The sequence below is a fragment of the Filicampus tigris genome, chromosome 11 (assembly GCF_054856515.1).
Source record: "Filicampus tigris isolate MCC_2025a chromosome 11, RoL_Ftig_1.0, whole genome shotgun sequence".
Classification (NCBI taxonomy): domain Eukaryota; kingdom Metazoa; phylum Chordata; class Actinopteri; order Syngnathiformes; family Syngnathidae; genus Filicampus; species Filicampus tigris.
In genome coordinates, this window is record NC_141227.1 from 6,305,678 (window position 1) to 6,326,711 (window position 21,034).

Here is a 21,034-nt window from a genome sequence, read left to right on the forward strand (position 1 = left end):
AAATACATAATGCACACAGACATACCAGAAGCACTTTTGAAGCAGATGTTTTATAAAGAACATGAATGACTTATTTATAATGTGAAAACAAGTAAACCTGAGTGACTTTTAAAGGCTGCATTTGTCTTTTTTTTCCCACTGAGTAAAGGCCAAGTTTGATGGGGCTGTTTTGAAATTTGCTCCTGCAAATAAGTGTTTAGAATAAGTATCGGCAGCGGGGGAAGATGATCTCTTGGCAATATGAAAGTAAACCACTGCAGTGCTTTTGGCTTCCGGCTGAAATGCAGTCAGCAGTCTCACAATGGCCTCATTAGCATCCGCAACATACCTGACATCAAATTGATACCATTTGTCCAGAAAAGGTTTTATCCATTGCATCACTCTTCTCAATGCAATAAATCGAAGAATCCAAAACAACACTTTTGTTTTGAACCTAAACCTAAAAAAGATTTCCATTACTGGATTTTGAAGAGTTTTGCTAACGTAACAAAATGTGAAAGTTACATACTTTATACAGGTACTCAGGCTTCCATCACATTTCACAAAGATGAATTTTAAATTAATCTAAGACTTTGTCCATAGGTTGGAATTTGAGTGTGAATGGTTCATTTTCTGTTTGTGCCCTGCAAATGACTGTCTGACTAGGATTGTTAGGATGAGTGCCAGGGGCGGAGCCATGGGTGGGCCTGGGTGTGCACAGGCCCACCCAGATTGACAGACTGCCTACCCAATGAGATTCATGAAAAAATATGTCCTTCTCCATTTTTTGTTTTTTGTGAAATTATTTGTGTTTTTTATTTTATTTAATATTAAGAATGGCATAATTGTGGTTTTCTAAGGAAGATCTGGACTTCATATTATTCGGTTTGTCATTTTATTTCAATATACGATGTGTCGGGACAGGAGGATTGTGCGAAGTGAGAGAAATAGTCAGGGCCACCCTGATATTTCCAGGCCCACCCATTAGCCACGTTCTGGCTCCGCCCCTGATCAGGACAAGTGCTATGGTTCACAGGTGAAGGGCCCAACGTTTTTTGTTCCTCCCTCTGAAGGCAATTTATGCTCTGGTCACCAGATGTCACTAGTGAGTCTTCCAAGCAAGGCCGATCCATCACGTTTGCTTATGAGCACACGCAGAAATGCAGCACACGCACAGACACGTAGGCGACATGACACCTGCTCTGCAGCCTTCATCTGGTCGTGGTCACAGCAAGCTCCCTGGAGAATGAGATCATCTTAAGAAGGCAGGCCTGTGGGTCTCCACTCCTGCAGCAGCAGACCCGACCTGTAGTTCAGCAAGGGCCGAGTACGCAGCACTCCGGTGCACTTGTCACTTCCTTATTAGTGGTTATACACTAAAGTACACAACTACCGTGTGGCCTCAGGAGCACTTCTCGGTTTTCCTCTGGTTATTTACATATCTGAGGAAAATAAGTGTGCATTAGCCACAAGAATGATATTCTGCAAAGCGAGAATTCCAGATCCATGTAATGGACATGTGTGATGAGGAAAAATGCCAGTGAGGGTGAAATCACCCTTGTAAGAGAGGTTTGTAGTGCCATACTTGTGGAAGTTCCAAGTAGCAACAATTTCATGAACACCAGCTCCTTACAGAGGCTGCAGCAGAGAACCTGGAGGCAAGCCAGACAGGGAAGGGGGAGCGAAAGAGCCAAAGATCCAGTAGATAGAGGACAGATGAAAAGGGAAAGTGTAAGGATCTGCCACTGGCACTCACTGTGACAACTATTAATGACCCTGTAAAGTGAATTCAGAAATTTGTTTCTGAATACATTACACATGTTTGAAGATCGACATGTACAAAGACTTGAAAACCGTAGGCTACTCAATTGTGCCGAAATAGCATTAAACAGTTTTTCACCATTTCGGTTGTCCTGATTTTACAGCCGGCAAGGCGTGGCGCTGGCGTGGCTGCTTCAGAACGCCTCGTTGTCGTGGGGAGGAAAAGTACTGTGATGGCCCATCCCCTTAAGATGATCTATTTTCACTGCTCAAACATGTAGTTATGAGTATAGCCAAAGGAAAGATGCTACACAAAATAGCGGCCATTTGTGATAGTTGTATTCTCTTGACAGTTGACGGTTGAGCGGGGCGGGGTTTCAGCACATTCAAATTTGTCACTCTTCTCTTTGTTGTGTCAAATTTAGAAGACATTTTTATTTTTTTTAAGTGGGTTTGTCCCTCTGATCCCACTAAGGACACACTTTATGCCAGAGATGGGCATCGTCAGTCGTCAATAAGTTCCCATCAGTGTCTCAGGCCGAACCATGTGTGCCGAGCCCGACATAATTTCCACGTGACACGCAGGCGCCGCACAAGCGGAAAATCAGCCAAATAAATAAAGAAAAACAACAACAAAAGACACATACTCACACAGTGTGGTAATTGGTGAAATAAAAATCATTTCTGACACGTGTCATTGCGGACCGAAAGGTATATTTTTGTTATTTCTGTATTTGGCTGTGAGTCAGGTGTGCGACACCTGCGTGTGACGTGGTACCGGGAAGTCCGTTCTCGACGCCGTTTGACTGATTCGGACTGACTGGGCAGGCCTGAAATACTGACAAGAGCTCACAGACGGACTAACGCACTGACGAATGCCCACCTCTGCTTTATGCGCTATCCATTTCATCACAACATGATTGAAACAGGCAGGCACGACACAATCCTCTTATCCGAATTGAGGCCATTAATGATTTCTGCCTCGTGATGTAATTTTGAAAACAAGTCATTCCTCATTAACAGGTGGACCAACATGCTTGATGGGATTGGTAGATATACAGCGAGCCCGTTGTTGGACTTTATACACCTAATACTGTTATTGCACGACTGTAAAAGCACCCATTCTTACTGGAAACGAAATGCTTCGCTCTGGGCTCATCTGCGTTATCCACTAACTGAGCCATACCTTTAACCGTTTAGTTTAGATCCATCTGAATGGCCCGTGCGTCATAAAAAATTAATCCACAAATTATTGTCTATCTTGTTTTACCCCCAGTGCGCACACATCGAAACATTCGCAAACAAGCATTTAGCTTACATATCAGTTCAAACATACAGAAACAAGGGAAAACAAATATGCTGAAACACATGCATGACGTAATCATCTTTTCATTGACAGTGATGTGCAAACACCTGACATTCTCTCCCATGAAAAGTGATCCACTCCTTTGGCATTGGACCAGCAGGTGCATTACACAGCCTCATTCATTTGTAATGGTGTCTTTCTGTTACACAGGTGCCTCATATTTGTCATTTGCCTTGCATGGTCCTCAAATGCTGGAATTAGAATATGATTGCATCAGATGCACCCATGCTAACTGTCATTGATCCGAGTGATGTTAAAGGCCATTAATGAAGATGCAGGCAGTGTTGCCTCTGCTGAATTAGAGTGAACTTTGAACCCCCTTGGAAACAAATGAAAGCTTCTACTTCATTATAATGTCCTGGGTCAGGCAATGACAGATAAGAACCCTTATGGTTATGTGTACAAGTTACATATTCACAGAGGTGATAAAAAAGGCATGCATGAAGAAAGGTGAATAAGACGGTGTTGACCCTGTCACCCCCGCCCCCCCCCCTTTTTAACATAAATAATCTTCTACAACAGGATGTGATGACACACATTTTATTCTACACCATGTCATGAAAAAGTCATGCTTTTCTTATCTTACTGATTGGTTTAAGGTTTTATGGGCAGCAAGTCATGTTTCCTGGACTCCAATATGAGATTTCCATATTAACCTTTAACCTTCAATCACCTTTGTCATTCATCTGGACCTCCCTTAGAGACCAGTGGCTTGTTGAAGAGAACAACTGATGTGCATATTGGTGAAGGGTGGCAATGGATACTGAGCCAATGGGCTAAGAAGAGAGTTATTCTCAAGTTAAAACATTTACTCCTCCAACAATATGCCATTGTTTCAAGGGATTCAAGAGTTGTACTGGAGTCTTTCACCTTTGTTGCTGCAAGATAATGTTGATGTCATTGTCAGGCGACATACATTTCCATGTTCATGGCCACTTGTACATAGAACTACAGGTCTTCTTACATGCGGTTATTCATTCACGCATGATCCAACTTATTTGGTTCTTGTAACAATGTTTGGCCTTTGTGTCGTCACCTTTTGGCATTTCATAATCTTTGGTGACAAAAAAAACCTCTGTATGAAAACAAATCCCATGTGCTCAAGATTATGCAGGTTGCAAAAAAAAAAGCCTGGTGGACTGTAAGGCTGCACAGTTGATCACATGACCAGGCATTACCACAGATGGAAGTGGGAACCACTGTGTATCCTCTGTGAAGAGATGCAGCAGATGTCTTTGAATAAAGGGGGTGTTAGAGGTATAAACTAGTTTTCTTTTGCACATCTCCCTTCTCTGAACATCCTCCTCATCCTCTCCTATTGGAGCAGGCCGGTGACAGGTGGCCACTGGGAGACAGAAGCGCAGTCAAGCATCAGTAATCATGCTATCAGATACTCCCTTTGCACTAACTGCATAATTAGATCTGAAAATGTGCCTTGACAGCAATACATGCAACAAATATGCTCAGTGAGGTGTCCACATGATGACCAATGGCTAACAATCACATACATGTTCATTTCATTATGCATGCAAAGACAATTTACCCTGGGAGCCCCAAGTTGCCATAGCAGTGTTTTAGACAGCTGGGTGGATGTTAACATGCTAATGAAATTAATGTACTGTAATTTGATATTAGAAAATTGTAACAACAAGGCGATAAATCACGTGGGGCTAAAGAATAAGCTCTATATAAATATAGTGGGGCAAAACTGTTGAGGAGTTCCCTTAGGATGACGCCCATGTACCTATACTGTACGCACTAGCTAGCCTGCTGTGGCTGTAGCACTAGCAGACAGGATGTCTATGGCTACTGGCTAAGATGCAGCGAAACGCAGAAAATGGGGAGTGACGCATTGCAGGTACAAACAAACCAATCACAGAGCGCCATTTCTTTCCGCTAGGGCGTGTGCCTCCTCACAGAGAAGCGTAGAGTATACATACACTATAAACTAGACCACCATCAATCCAAGTATATAATTCGTCCTGTCAGAGTCCCAACCCTCACAGAAGACACACGCGCGAGTAAAGTGGTATTTTGTAAATTCGTATGTGTTTGTTGCATCAAGAAGCATCAAATGTACGATTTTAGTCATAGAAAAAAATGGCAGGCGCGGAGGGATATTAAAAAGAGGCGGAGTTTCGGATAACTGTTAAAGGCGAGCCCAGTTGCAGTCGGCCACGGCGTGTTCATCATTCAGGCTGGCAGTGTGGCGAGGTTACCTGCTGGCATAGGCGTGCACGGGATTTCTGTCGTCAACAAGCAGCTCCGTCTACGTCGAAATGGTGAGAGAGAGAAACAACACGGCTCGTCGTCGTTTTCAAGTTTCGTGTTGCCAAGTAACGGGATGAAATTTATTGCCGTCGGGAGGCGAAACCACCCTTTGCGATGTTCGCCAAATGCCGCAGTGATAACGAATCCTTATCGGCTTGCTTGGCGCGAGCGATGCTTAAATCCCAGCCGAAGCGAGTGATGAAAATGAAATTTAACAAATGTAACCGCGTCTGTCGTTCGTTTTCATTAGACGCTCCGTCACGGTATAGTGCACAGCCACAGCTATTATGTAAATGTTGTCTCATTAAAGCGCATTTGTGCTGCTGGTTCTAGTGACTGCTATTCCGTTACCTAATGGCACGTGACTATTTTTGCGTTAACGTGCTCGACGTCTGTGTATGAAGTGTTGAGCATGCTCTCGAGAGACTCCGTCCTCAGCTCATCCAGGCCACCATTATGTTGCCGCCAAATCGCAAGGATCCGTTAGTGATCGTGTGTGCGCGCGCACATGTGTGTGGTTATATTTCAAAAAAACTGCACTTGATATGGGTGACATGTGGAGGGGTGTGCATTAGTTGGGAGCTGCTCTGCGCTTCCCATTTAGATCACTTAATGAGTTTATAGTTCCAGTTTTCTTATTGTGTATCCAAATTGCAAGCATATGCACTAATCTTGAGTTCAGCCATTAGCAACACCAAAAAGTATTTTGTGATTTGTCATTTTTTGAAATATTGTATTTTTTTTCCAGGCTGATCAGCTTACAGAAGAGCAGATTGCTGGTAAGCCACCCCTTTATTGCTCTTGAGCTGCTTTCCTCACATTCTCCCAAAAGGCCTGCATTATTGATCCTTAAGTCTCTTGGAGAGGGGTTCTATACTTTTTATGGCATCCTACTTGTTTTTATATAGGGAATGAACAGAAGTACATTGGCAATGATGGATTCCCTCCCATGGAAAATGTAGCATTATCATCTGATAGACTGATGTAATCTGGCAGGGCTGTGTGTTCAGTGAGCATGATGTCCTTTGCCCAGGGTGTGTCCTCCAACGAATAAAGACTATTTCATTTGAAGCCTAAATGTTTACATCAAAAACGAGGCAATTTTCATCTGCAGTTCTTGCCATATGTGACATTTGTTTGTTAATCTGTCCCTGGTTTCAGTAGTAATTGTTACTAAAGTTTACTACCTGCATTTCAAAGACAATTTTTAGATGTTCAGTTGTTTTAAGGTAGTTGGGAACTAAGCAGAGTTTGTTCTGTCACCTTGGGGAACAGTGGCTAGCTGTGTCCTCACCTGTAGCAGTTGGACTATATTGTACTGGTTTCTTTGGCTGAAGAACATGTTGGCCTTTTGCGTGTTGATCCTGCAAATAGTTGGCTAGGTTGTTGCATGCCATAACATGGGCCTCGTTGTACTTGATACGTGTTATTTTTCATCCCTCATGGCACTGCTAAACAACATAGGCTGTCATTAGCCCGCTACCTGCACCTATGTTTGCTGTCACTCTTTGCTGAACTAGAAAGCATTGCCTGTGGAGTTTGAGAATTTGGAGTTGATATTGGAAACATAAGTGACATAATTCCTCTGTTATGGCCTTCCTCTCAGAATTCAAGGAGGCATTTTCACTTTTTGACAAGGATGGAGATGGCACCATCACCACCAAAGAGCTGGGCACAGTCATGCGCTCTCTTGGGCAGAACCCCACAGAGGCGGAGTTGCAGGACATGATCAACGAGGTGGATGCCGATGGTGAGTGGCTTCCAAACATTCTAGTCGTGTGGAAACTCTGAATCCCCTACTTGACATATTTTGCTTTTCAGGAAATGGCACGATAGATTTCCCAGAATTTCTGACAATGATGGCCAGAAAAATGAAGGATACAGACAGCGAGGAGGAAATTAGAGAAGCTTTCCGTGTCTTCGACAAGGTAAACTCCGCGTTAAATGCGTGACCGGGTAATACATGAACACTGGAAGTTAAGATGATATTGTCGTAACATTCAGGATGGGAACGGCTACATCAGTGCTGCCGAGCTACGTCACGTGATGACAAACCTCGGAGAGAAATTAACTGATGAAGAAGTAGATGAGATGATCAGAGAAGCGGACATTGATGGCGATGGACAGGTCAACTATGAAGGTTGGTACTTGCAGTTTTTGATAAATGTTTTTCAGAAAGATAACTAATCCCTTATTTCTCCCCCTCTCAACAGAGTTCGTACAAATGATGACGGCGAAGTGAGGGCCTTGTACAGATTTCGTATATAAATAATTTGCCTTTTTCTTTGTGTAATTTATCTGTAAAATCTTATTAACCCCCTGCGTCCCTGCCCCTACTGCTGTCCAAAGGAACTGCATGTAAACTGCATAGGCTCTTGTCCCCATGTCCCTTTTCTTTTGCTGTCATGGTGTTTGAGTGACGAACGGTCATCCAACCAGATGCCTGCAGAGGCCCTTGGGAGCCGGAGGACCGACTCCTCTGTATTGAGCTCGGGGGCTTTTCTGGCAAGGCGACATTGGAAACCTGTCAGCTGGTTGTCACTTGGCAATACTGTTGGCATGGAAACAATGTAGAGGAGTTGAAACTCTGCATGGACTATGGACAAAGTATATATGGGAAATCTCTCAGCATTGCACTACTGCAAAAAAATGACACGGGTGTATCTCCTAGGTACTCGTACAAACTCTTTTTGTATCTGCTGTTCTATATACCAGAAAATGACTAATCTTACCATGCTTTTTAATGTTTTACTCACTCATTTTATTTTATTTTTTTTATGGCCTCTGGCCATGCCTCAAATAATCCATTCCAAGTTGTATATTTTTGTTTTCCAATAAAATTTACAATCTACCCGCATTTGAAAATTGGTCTTGTTTTCTCGGCCCTATTTATTGAGTTTTTAACTACCTTTTTGTATTGAGGGCTGCATGCTCCGTTTTTCATGGAGAAAGCCGCCTCCCCCTCTATGCTTGAGTACATATTGGCTTATTTGAAACAGGAGTAGTTGTCATTTCCCAAAGCACCGAGGAGCATCAGCCAATGCGTCTTAATGTAATGATGAATGGTTCAGATGGAATCTGTTATTCTAACACAAGCACAGTGGGGTGAAAGGCTTTTACTTTGGAAGTGTGCACAACAGTACTTGACAGAATAGTCAGGTGCTGTCGCTGGCCACGTGCTGTGATGTCTGCTCCTATTGGCATAGCACTATCTCACATCTCTAAGCTAGCCACATGTCTTAGCCCATTCGTAAGGTGCTGGGGATGGAGCATACATCAGAAACTGGTGTAAATAAAGGTGTATGGTACTTTTTTTTTTTTTTTTTTTAAGATTTATAGCTGAGTTTGTTACAGTAGCTTGCAGAGATACTAAGTTTGTTATTTTGACAAAATAAAGCTCTATTGTGGACCACTGCCTCCTGTGGGTTTTGTTTACATACTTTTTGTAGTTTGGTGCCCTTCTAAGCAAGTTTGACTCAATTGCCTGTATTGAAAACCAGCTAAAACGGTTTTATGTGTAATATATTACAAAACTAAGGAGGCATAGCTAACCATGGTCTTGCGTGGTTTGGACATAGCCCCTTTTTTTACTATTACTCTATGTACAGTACATAGGGGCAGACTGCAATCCAATCACAATGCAATACAGTGCATTTATTGTAAAATAAATTCCTCTGAACCATCTTAAATTTGTTCATGAAACAGGATTATTTAATATCTTGTCTGTGCTAGGTTTTACTGTACGTATAGGCTATCCTGAAGTGTTCAGTGACAATTCATTGTAAATAAACCATACTCTTCGGTGGGGGGCAACATTCATAATAAACCATGATTGTGTATTCATATTCTTCCAATGTACCCGTGAAACATCACACGACGTTATTTGTATATACATTAAAAAAAAAAAAGGCAACTTTTGATGCCATTTGAAGCATTTGAACAACAATCTAATGACCGCAGCTTACCTGTATACTGTATATACACCTGGTCTGCAATTGTGTTTGCCTTGGCAACCGGTAAGTCTAAATTTAGTCCTCTACCAAGTGAGCCAGCTTGTTGAAAAATTGATTGATAGTGGAGTCGCTGCTATTGTAACACTCACAGTTTAAATGGTGCTAAGGTGTCAGTGGATTTCCGGTCAGCCAGATAGTGAGCAGCGCTGAAATGAGTACAGTGCAGCATGACGCTTCATGGAAAAACAAAGATGTCTCTAAGGCAGGTGACACATGCAGTGGTGGTAACAGAGCAGATAAGGTAAGGTCCTCATAAGTACAGTATGGAATTTCAAATAAGCAGTCATGTTTTTGCATTAGTTTACAGTTGCCATGGCAAAGTTACCACCGCAGAGACAATTGTGTCTTCAGGCTTACGTCCAATGTTTATATATCTGCCAAGAGGATCACTATGGCTATGGTCACTGGTAGCACTTAACAGGGCATTTTTCAAGTGCGGCATGCTTTGTCATGTCAAGTAGATCAGTAGCTTATACAGTAGTCAGTAGAACCTCCAAAGTCAATCAAAATGTGTTTCAAAACATTTTAAATGATAGATTATATTTCAAGTATAGTTGTTCCTGAGTCTATTCCTTGACAGTATAAAACATAACATATGTTTAAGTAACATTTTAACTTAAAGAGAAAGTCAATCCAAACGTTTCCTTTACAGTAATATGTTGTATGCGCCCGCACTATAGTGTAAACATGTCATTTTGATTACAATTGCGTTTGTGGAATATGAGTTAAGCGGCAGAATCCACTCGTTTTTATCAAGCTCAGGGGACGGCCATTTTGTCACTTGTTGTCGACTGAAAATGACATCACATTTGCTCAGGTAACAACCAATCACAGCTCCGCTGTTTTCTGAAGCTCAGCTGTGATTGGTTGTTACCTGAGCCCTGTGCAACTGTGATGTCATTTTCAGTCTACAAGTGACAAAATGGTTGAGATGAAAAATAAATGGCTAAGATGGATAAATACAGGTGGATTTTGCTGCTTAAATCATAGTCCGCAAACACAATATTAATTAGAAAATCAAGTTTAGATAGTGTGGATCCATAGAACCAGTGTTGGGGGTAACACGCTATAAAACAGTAATACATTACGTTTTGTCGGCGACTGGGTAATATAGCGCGTTACTCATGATATTTTTGTAATAATATTACAGTTACTAAGTCCAGGAACACGTTACAATCCGCGGGCTGTCACAATGGCGTGAATGTCGAATAAATACTGCAAGCGCGTCAGATGTACGAGAAGTAGACGGCTTTAAAACAATAGAAGACGGCTTTAAAACAATAGAAGGAGATACTTTGGTTTGGTGATCGCGACATGGATGAAGTGTGTCATTCAACGTTTTCTAAGTGGATTTATTCGCACTATTTTGAATTTCTCGCCGAAAAGGAAACATCTAACTGTACGGTGCACTTTATGCACTGGTGGGAGGCCGAAGGAACTGTCTTCGGCTAAGCACTAGTAACCTCAAGAAACACTTGGATAGAGTGCACTGCAACCTTAAGCTAGAGGCAAAAGCACCTCTGGCTAGCAAACAGGTGGAAGATGACGGCGCGAGCAAACAAAAACAACGAAAGTTGGATTTTTACAGACCAGATGTGAATATTCTTGACGCAGGAGAAGTAAGAAGGCTGGTGGCTGAATATGTCGTGGAGGACACGCTGCCTCTCTCAGTTGAATCGCCAGCGATTCAAAAGCTTGTCAGCAAAACCCCCATTCGATCAAGTGATAAGGTAAAAACTAAAAACACATTTCTAACTAATGATACAGTCCTACTTCTAAGGTACAAACAAGTTTACACAGATAGTTCATTTAAAATGAGACACGACAGGCGGTGAGAGAGGTGATAATGATTAAAATTGTTTCAATTTGCTTAGGAAAGTGTCTTTAACAATTAAATAAAACAATAAATAATATATCATGTTTTACATTACTCATTAACAAAACTGAAGAAAAGTATGGATGGAAATGAATCACTAGAGATTTGTGTTCTTGTTTCTGAGGTAGAATCACAGCAGAATACAATCTGTAAAACTGCAATGCAATTTCAAATACTTGTACAGTACATTGAAATAATACAAGTGAAAAAGTTTGATTAAAAACAAACACAAAATCAATCAATCTTATTATTGAACTAACATAAGATATCAACATGTTCAATTTCAAGAAGATGTGCCTTTTTTGTTAAGCCTTTATATGGATGCAATTTGTTACTCAGGAGTTGAATAAATGAGGCCTAGAAAAAGAGTTTGTGTCGTGTCGTGTAAAGGTTTCGGTTGTTTAATCATTTTATATCATTACTTAATTGTAATTCATCTGTTCATAGTAACCATATTTGCAGATGCAATATAGACCTCATTAGACTTTAACTTTGTGCACTCCGCCCAACCATATGAGGAATTGCAATTTATTGGAGTAAAAAGTAACTTAAAAGTAATGTCATGTATTACTCTACACAGACGGTAATATTGTAAAGAAACGTATTACTTTCAAATGCAGGTAACCAGTATTATGTAACATATTACATTTTTTAAGTAACTTGCCCAACACTGCATAGAACATAGTATTGTACAGAAAATTTGGGGGTTGACTTTCACTTAAAATCTAAGTTAGACACTGTAAATAAGAGAGATGGGCATTATGTCCCAGGAATGGAACGATCCATCCGTCTCTCCCAGACGGAAATAGGTTTTCCTCCATCGCTGTAATTGTCCCTAACCCTATCAGGTATCGACGGATGCCCATTTCACTGACAACTGACAGAAACACGCTCCGAGCTTGTCTTGCGTGCGTAATCTGCCAATACGCTACTTCAGATCGAATCGGAAATATCGCAACGTGCCGCTTGTTTCGTGCGTGTTCACTGTGTTTGTACACAACAGGGAGTGAATTCACTTTGCTTCAAGTGGAGGAGCACTCGTCCTCTGTCAAAAAAAGTTTACACATCGCCAGTCAGTCTGGTGTCTGACGGTGGTTGTGTTGGCAGCTAAATGCTAACGTTGTAGGCAATTCAATCCACTCACAAGATACTTCCAGCCGGTTAAGACAGCTGGCTGTGTTGTATTCCTCTCGATCCCTTCCGAGACGACCCGCTTGCCAAGCGGTTAGCCCAGAAGTGGATGCCCCTAAGGTACAGTAAGGGGATGTGAATAGGAAATTAGCAGAGATGGACACTTGGCCCTTTTTTGCCGGTCCGGCCGCAACCCCCCGCCCTTATTCATAAAAATGATCAGCCCCGCCCAGTTACGCCCCCTCCCCCCAAAAAAGTGTCCGTGATTGATGCCGCCGCGGGAGAGATGCTAACGGCAGAGGCTTTTTAAGGATCATTAGCTGGCTAATTTACTATTCAAACCCGCTGTGGACACGCTTCAAACACGCTTCAAAATGCGCCATAGTACTTTACTACTTACCCAACTGTGTGTGCTTACTTCCATTGCGAGCCCTGGGGTTGGTTTTGTAATATTGTATAATTACTTGGGTCCAACAGCCGGCCAGAAATCGCAGTCAACAAGTTACTTCAAAACCTGTATTGAGGGAATTTGATTAAAAAAAAAAGTTGTTTTCCCCGTGCTTGCATTGATTTCCTTCAGGTACTCTGGTTTCTTTCCACATTCCCAAAATGTGTCAGATCAATTGAATGCTGTAAATTGTCCGTTTGAGTGTGAATGGTTATTTGTTTATAGGTGCCCTGCGATTTGCTGCCGTGTTTCAGCACAGAATATCCACATTGTGAATGCAATGACTGTGCTAGGGTTGGCAATGAAATGCTATGAACATGTTCTGTCCTGTTCGACTATTCGACAGTCATACATGATCGTAAATCTGTATGCCATTTTTGTCCGAAGGGTTAAAAATACAGTATTCCCTCAGTTATCATTTGTATTGAGATGACAAAATGACGTTTAAGAGCGGACAGACATAGCGATACAGAGAGGACATTGCATAAAAGAACAATAAATGCATGACAACGGCATATAACAACAATAGCATTGTATATGTGTTGCGGACAATAAGATGAGGGACACCCTAATTCTCCACCAATCAATGTTTACTTAACTGTTCTCAAATTGCAGAGAATTCTGATAAAACTCACAAAAAGAGAGACACATTTGGTATCATAACGTACAACTCACCATTGTAATATTTGCCACAGGTATTTACGTATCTCTTTATTTCTCTTCCATATTGCAGCACATAAACACTTCACCGTGCGATTACAACGTGACAGCAAAACCGGTGGAGAAGATGCCGTGCAAGTAAGCATTTGACACACAGATTCTCTTCACAGCACAGTGCTGCAAATAATCTTGAATCTGTTTCTTCTCCTAACTTCTCCTTCTTTCTCTCATTTCCTTCGCAAAGCACAAAAATAGAAGAGCAATCCCCACTCTGTTCTTTCATTTTCTCTGTACTTTTTGTCCATCACTGTATTTTTTTTCTCGATTTTTGACAGCCCCATCTTTCATTTTCTTCTCTGCAGGCATGTTATGTTTCGGTCAAGCGTGCAAAGGATCACCTTTCCCCCTGTAAGTATCTGATCGCCAAGACTCCTTATTCAGACCAATCAGTCTTTCCACCGCCCCCAAAACGGCTTTGTTATACAAAACACTTTCAATAGGTTTTGGTTACAAGTTGTGGCCTACTGTAATGTGTATCTGGTATATGTCACACATGAGCAGGTTATGACAACCCCAAGAGCCAAAGAAAACCGATTCCCCAATTCGAAGGCGCGCGTGGGTCAGCTTAGGCTCATATTGCAGCGTGTTGTTCCTTAACCGTGTCTCCATGCTGGTAGCTGATGGATATTTGAGACCCGTTGGCAGCTGCAGAGTGTTGACACAGAAGGCAAGGCGCAAAGATATCCCGAGGGCGTTATTACTGCAGAGTTGGGAGCAGTTTTCTGCTGTTAGTGGTGTCACAGTGACTCCGAAACATGTTAATTGTCAAAGGTTAAGCTCATTACACAAATCCTGCGGCAAAATGACTTGACAGTCTGTTCATACACACATGAACATACAGCAATGACATCTTGTTGATTTCAAATGACAAACTTTTATAGAAAGTTACCAAATGGCGGTGACTATCTGGCCATATTGTTCTCCAGTTAAGTTCAAATGCATTAGCGCTTGGCACATTAGCATTTGGGAGATTCCTAGTCCAGGTCAACAGAAGCAAATAGGGAACTGCCATTCCTCTGATGAGTACAAAAGAGGAACGGTCACCTCCCTCTGTCTGGGTCACAGCAAACTGGACGTGAGTGGCCTGTGGGGGGACAGTTGAATGTTTGAAAATCGAAGTGCAGGGTGATTTGTTGTTTTTGTCTCATACTGCACGTTGAGATTGATGCGAGGAAGTGAAATGGCAGTGTAACATGCCATACAGATTGTGGTGGAGACTATTCAAACAAATGCTGTCGCTACATGGTGACTAGGGTTGGGCATCGATAACCGGGAATCGAGTGGAACCGGGTCCATCATTCCGGTTCTCCAGGAATCATTCAGATTTTAGAACGTCGGTGCTGAATTTCGATTCCTAGTTACACATTCTTGTTAAATGTAATCGGTTGCCTCCAGTCTGTTTTTCATATCGCTGGTGTTGAACCAGAACCTCCCATGTCACAATTTGGCAAAATTTATTTATTTTTCCCTAAAACTCTATACTATTTATCAGTCCCGTCTGTGGGTGATTTTTTAACTAATTAAATCCAAAGTGTTGAAAATGGCTTGTTCACTTTGACGATGCAATGTAAATTGTTGAACAAAAATGTCATTTTGGGGGGTCTCTTGAAAAGTGATGATTTATAATAAGCAAAACTTTTTGTCTGACTTTCTCAGAAGGAAGGCCCTGCTCCGGGTGTGTACAATCTTTCAAGCAAACCTGCAAATTACATCACTTCCTGTTTCAAATCCAAATTACCACGGCTCCACAGTGTACACTCAGTAAGTAACTTAAGTAAATATATCTTTTTTTTCTTCACAGTCACTGGCAACATCCTGAATATGCTGTTTAGTTGTTTTATTTGAAGATCTGTTTCACTGAAATGCAAAGTTTTAAAGAGATTAGAATGATAATAACTGAGTATGACTAGCAGCACCAATGCACATCTCTAATATGGCTAAATATGTGAACATCAGCAATAAACCATGAACAGTATACTGAATTTCCTCATATTGTGACTGCGGATGGGACCAGGCATCAACTATCTCATCTTCCACACCACTTATCCTATACAGGGTCGCGGGGAGGTCCCAGCGAACAATGGGCGAAAGGCAGACTACACACCCTGAACTGGTCGCCAGCCAGTAACAGGGCACACACACAGACACCGTCACTGGGCGGGAACCGATCCCACGCTGTCCGCACACAACACAGGCGTGTGTACCGTTACACTATCAGTGACCGGCATCAACTAACTGTTCATTAGTCGGGAGGCCTTCAATTATTATTTCTTTACATAATTAAAATATTTGAATTTAGTGGAGGGCATAACCTTAAAAATCAAGTTGTGCAATGGATTTTTTCATCATAATGACACATTTGTATAATCGGTGTCCTGTATGTGTGGATGTTGCCGTTCCCCAATCCAGGCGACACCAGGGCCAGGTGCGTACGAACCCCACTGGAAAAGGGGTGACCAACTGCGAATGAAGACGACAGTGGAACCATCATTTAGCCTCCTCTTCCGTGACGCTCCTTAGTCTGACAATCTAAGAGTAGCCCCCATGTCAGTGATGCTGTCTTCATCCAGTAATAAATATTAACTCAATTTACCAAACCTGAAGTCTCTTAATGCTTGGGCTAATGTTTATCTACATGGATTTTCTGGCCTGCCAACAGTATGATAAGCTACATCTGTTGTTGAAATCACTTTAGTGACGTTAGCCAGGAAAGCAGAATGATCTTATCTGCGACAAAGGGTACTTTATTCCACTTAACTACATGTTCCCAGCGTTGCTCTCACCCTTCATGTCTCCTCTGCACTTCTCTCACTCTTCTCTCTTCCTCGCTGTTGTTGGCAGTCAGGCAGCTATGCCTTCCTACTATCTCTGCCCTGCGATGCACTCAGGAGGAGGAATGCTGCTCAGCCATGCGTCACATGCACATAGCTTAGTGTGGCATGCTGCTCCCTCAGATAACACATTCAGCATTATGAGCCAAGGCAGTGGCACACAATAAAATAGCTATTCTTATCGCTACCTACTCTGCATGCTCTTTCTTTCGGCGAACCGAACCCAGCCAATAATGTTGGTGAATAAAGAATGCAGCGAGGATAAGAGGTAATAGTTGCGTTCATTACTGGGCAACAGGGAGCAATAACAAACAGCCTGAAGATGACAACCATGTTCTTTTGAAATGTATTGCTCTAGGACTACATGCCTAGCATACTCATATAGCTAGCATTCATTTTAGCATTTCATTCATCCATCCATATTATTCATTAGCTCCCTTGGCAGGATATTTACAATAGTACATCTCTCCACTTTAGTAGGTATCGCTTGGACATTTTTTCTTGTGTTAGTACATGGTACTATTTGAAGTACATGAAAAACAGACTACAGCGTCTACATTCTGCGATTACACTCACAAGCGCTAGAAATATAGCATTGTGTGATGTTGTTCTCTGCCTATGGGAATTTTTTTATCCATTCAGCCTGAAAAAGATTTGTGATGTCAGAGGTTACGGATGTTGGATGAGTGTCTGGCTCACAGTCTCTGTTTTAGTTCATCCAAAAGATGTTTCATGGGGTTAAGATCTGGGTTCTCCATATGCGTCAGCCACTTTCTTCCATACCTTTATGGGCCTTGGAGCAGATAGGTTGACACAAACTCTTTCAACAAAGTAAGCCATAAATGAATCATCTGAAATATGGTGTACAATTAAGATCCAGTCTAGACTGTTTAGCTAAATAACACTATCAATAATACATTTTGTCTAAAGGCAGCTTTCAAAACACTCAATTTCACTATACAGAACAAAATAAAAATCCATCCAAAAATCAACTGCAGTAAGGCAAGGCAAGTTTATTTGTATAGCACGTTTCATGTACAAGACAATTCAAAGTGCTTTACATAAAACATCAAAAGCATTATAGAAAGAGAAATAAAACATTAAGAATTAGAAAGTAGAATGACTTTGTCTTACAAGTAACATTTTCCACTTCTAGTGCGCTGAAATGTCTTACTACTAGTGAGGAAAAAGAGCATACTAGTACATGAAACTCAAACTGTACACCAAGAATATCAAATATATTGTCAAAAAACTTTTCATACAGTAGCGTACAGATGTCAACTATCGCACGTTTTGTATAATTATCTTTGTTAGATATTTAGATTTCATTAGCTAGTTAGTTGGAGTAGCTTATTGCCCAGGTACTAGTCTCTTCTTTGTCCTTAATTGTTGGACAAATGACGGTGGAGTTTAAGGCGAAGTCACAAGTGCTACGAGAGGACTTAGCTTGAGGATGCGACACAGTGGTACCACTAAAGTGCTTTATTTGGGATGGCTGTCACACGAGCAATCTGGCACATTAGCGCGTCCATGTCTAGGCTGGCATTTAAATCCTGACGACTGCTTTTCACATTTGTGAACACGTAAGAAGAAGACTGAAAAGAGGATGGGGCATGCCTATCATTGTGTTTGCGAACCATGAGCAGCCATTCTTCCTGCGGAGGCCAAGCACTCGGTAATCTGCCTCTCAACCTTTGAAGCCCTTGCTGCCTTCTTATCTCAGTCATCTCTACAGTCCACTGCTGATCTCTGACAAATGCCTCATAGTGAAGATTTAACACCCTCCGTCTTTTGTAGGAGCGGCCACCCACCTGCTTCTTCACTGTCACTCAAGCTCTCTTCTTCATAGAAACACATTATGTACTGTCCTTTGAAACTAATGCAAAATTGGGAACAATATAATGAAACAGTGGTATTTTTACTTTAATTTGCTAGTGATCAGTCCAGGGTGTATTCCGCCTCTCGCCTAAAGTCATATCTTACCCTAAAGCAGTATAAAAAAAAATGAAAGAAATTGATGGAATTTATTCTGTATAATGAGTCAAATCAAAAATTCATCAGACAAAGCAATGTAGATCACAATTGACAATTATGGTGTCACTACAGCTATGGTGTCACTAAAAAAGCTCGTCACTTAAAACGTTTCTCCATAAAATGTCAAATAATGGAGCAATCGTTGTGATATTTTTAGAGGTTGATGTCGGCATAAGTAGATACTGTATGTACTCATACATTTTAGTAAGGAGCGATCACAGTTTTCTGACATGTTAAGCGGCGTAAGCTTTTTTTAATTTTTTTTTTTTTTAAGCATTTATGTTCAGTAGGCTGTCCCATGTGCCAGTCTACCACAGTGTCCTCCGATCTCATTATATATTATATATATTTACAAATACGTACATACAGTATTTTACAGACACGTAATGCCACATTACACAACGCACATGTGTAATGGTATGGTTCGCACATGGGGATGGGTCTGATTCCGCAGTGTTGGCTGAAGGCTCTATTTCCTCATCTTTGTAAAGTAAAAATATTTGATACTACCTTGAAAAGTTCTAACATCAAACTATTCAATACAGACAGAAGGCATCCCATTAATCACACCCAGTTAACTGAAGAAATAAAGCTCCCTTTAAGACCATTTAGGCTTTTGATGGTCACTCAAACAGTATTTGCTTATATTGAAATGACCGGCTAGATAACCTACTTGATAATAAATAAAGTAGAACCTCATAAATTAAAGACAAGCCATTCATGGTAGGTAGTAGGTTTATAAAATGTTTTAATTTCAAAGCAATTGTTTTCCATATCATTATCATGCTCAACGGAAATTAAAAAAAAAAATCACATCACAAAAACCTTATCAACTGTTCAGGCCCTGTTTCCAGGAACAATTTCACATTATCACCTATCATGTGTTAACCAGGTTAACCAGTCTTGATTTGAATGAAAACAGAAGGGATAATAAATGTGTAAAATGAAACTAACCTCTAATTTGGATCTCACTTTATCTTTTGATAACAAACAGACAGACCCCAAGACTCAAATGTCACTCATAGAAGTTTCAAAAAACAAGCTTCTATTTCTTTGCTTTCAGTCTTTGGTTGCATTTGCAGAATGTTTTACCTATCAGCACCGTGAAGCGCTGTACTTTCAGTTTTGTCACATTTGCTAATGGAAGTTGGTTGGAGTTGGTAGACGCTAACGCTAACGGAAGCTCATTTCAAATGATAGGCGGACCTATTTGGTCCGGCCGGACAAAAAGGCGGCTAGACGGAGGCCGGAAGAGTACCCTGGCTGCGGGCGGAAGGCGATAAACGGTTGCATTTTTCGTAAAATGCCAATCTCTGCATGTCAATGCCACAACTTTGTGTCAATCGTGTTTGATCCATGATGTGGTAAACCTTGGATCAGCCGTGCTGTTGAAGCATTTGTCCCATATTAGTCATCACTTTTCTCTTCAGATTAAATTGCCTCCCCCATCCAGGGTGATGAGTCAACATATGATTGGGGCGGACAGAACAGCAACAAATGACCATTTAATCAGGCCCTGTTAGTGAGTTTTACAAAACAAGGGGCTTCATTGTTAAGTAGTGTTAGAAGTCATCTGAAAAAAATTAACTGTTTTGCATCAACAATAATTAATCCAGTTTTATCAATAAGTAGGTTTACCATAAACCCTGGTGGCACACCAAATAAAGCACAGTCTCTGCATGTCTCAAAGTACAGTATGTACAGTATGTTGGAGTGTGTTTTCTATTAATAAAGCAGTAGCTCTGCAATGACTCAATGGACCGAAAATTGTTAAGTCATTGATCATAAACACCAATGCCTCGAAATCTTTGTTTGGACAAAACAAATGACTTGTAGTTTGCTTTCCTGTCAACCCGCTGTCGTGCCCATGCTATCCATAAGGTTTAGCAAAACATCCACATAAACACAACAGTGACCTGAATACCAGCTCACATACACACCACAATGTGGCCCTGATTTTTATTGCTGTCAATTGTTATTTAATCCAGTGTGGCTACAGACGTTTACAAGCGTTGCGTTAGTTCATACACTATACACATGATATGAAGTGTCCTTTCCTACTAAGGAAACGATGATCTATGTAACTTGAATACGCAGCTAAACTGGGCATCATAACATACAAGGCCAAACATATGGAATTTGAAATCATTGCAGTTAATGAGTGGCTGAACTCTGGGGCCTATGGACATCACCACATTTTGATCTTCCTCCCTGGAGATCCTTTGCCAGGCCTCTGTAGCTCTTGTGTGTGAACCCCTCATCTCAAGGGATTTATCCCATGTAAATAGAGAATTTCCAATCAAGGCTTTCACTGCAGACACATTCAGTGAAGCATACTCTATTGGATTGAGATCCGGGTTATAATAGTTTGGGATTTTTCACGAGAGTTCATTTTTATTCTTTTGATTTTTGTTTCGCCTTTAAATTCAGTTGGTTTTAATTAGTTTTTATAGCAGATTTGTTAAGTTTTTTTTAAATCCTTCATTTTAGTTTTTATTAGTTTTTAAAAAAAAATATATGTATATAGTATTTGTTGACTGCAAGATAAATAAAAGGTGACTGACTATTGTGTAAAGTTAAATTGTGTTACGTAAATTAAACTAC

At 41.1% G+C, this 21,034-nt stretch overlaps 2 protein-coding genes across 2 annotated transcripts; both read left to right on the forward strand.

The window, feature by feature from the left end:
* Nucleotides 1-5,241: 5,241 nt before the first annotated feature.
* Nucleotides 5,242-8,786, forward strand: calm2a (calmodulin 2a (phosphorylase kinase, delta)). The gene is made up of 6 exons (XM_086045020.1): nt 5,242-5,388; nt 6,126-6,156; nt 6,984-7,127; nt 7,199-7,305; nt 7,382-7,517; nt 7,591-8,786. The coding sequence occupies exons 1-6, from the start codon at nt 5,386-5,388 to the stop codon at nt 7,617-7,619; spliced, it is 450 nt and encodes a 149-aa protein (XP_085901146.1). The 5' UTR covers nt 5,242-5,385; the 3' UTR covers nt 7,620-8,786.
* Nucleotides 8,787-11,000: 2,214 nt separating this feature from the next.
* On the forward strand, nt 11,001-16,151 carry stpg4 (sperm-tail PG-rich repeat containing 4). Its single transcript, XM_086046103.1, has 5 exons — nt 11,001-11,120; nt 13,579-13,643; nt 13,868-13,913; nt 15,222-15,326; nt 15,975-16,151. Exons 2-5 carry the CDS (start codon nt 13,633-13,635, stop codon nt 16,083-16,085), a joined length of 273 nt encoding a protein of 90 aa, XP_085902229.1. The 5' UTR covers nt 11,001-11,120; nt 13,579-13,632; the 3' UTR covers nt 16,086-16,151.
* Nucleotides 16,152-21,034: the final 4,883 nt, after the last annotated feature.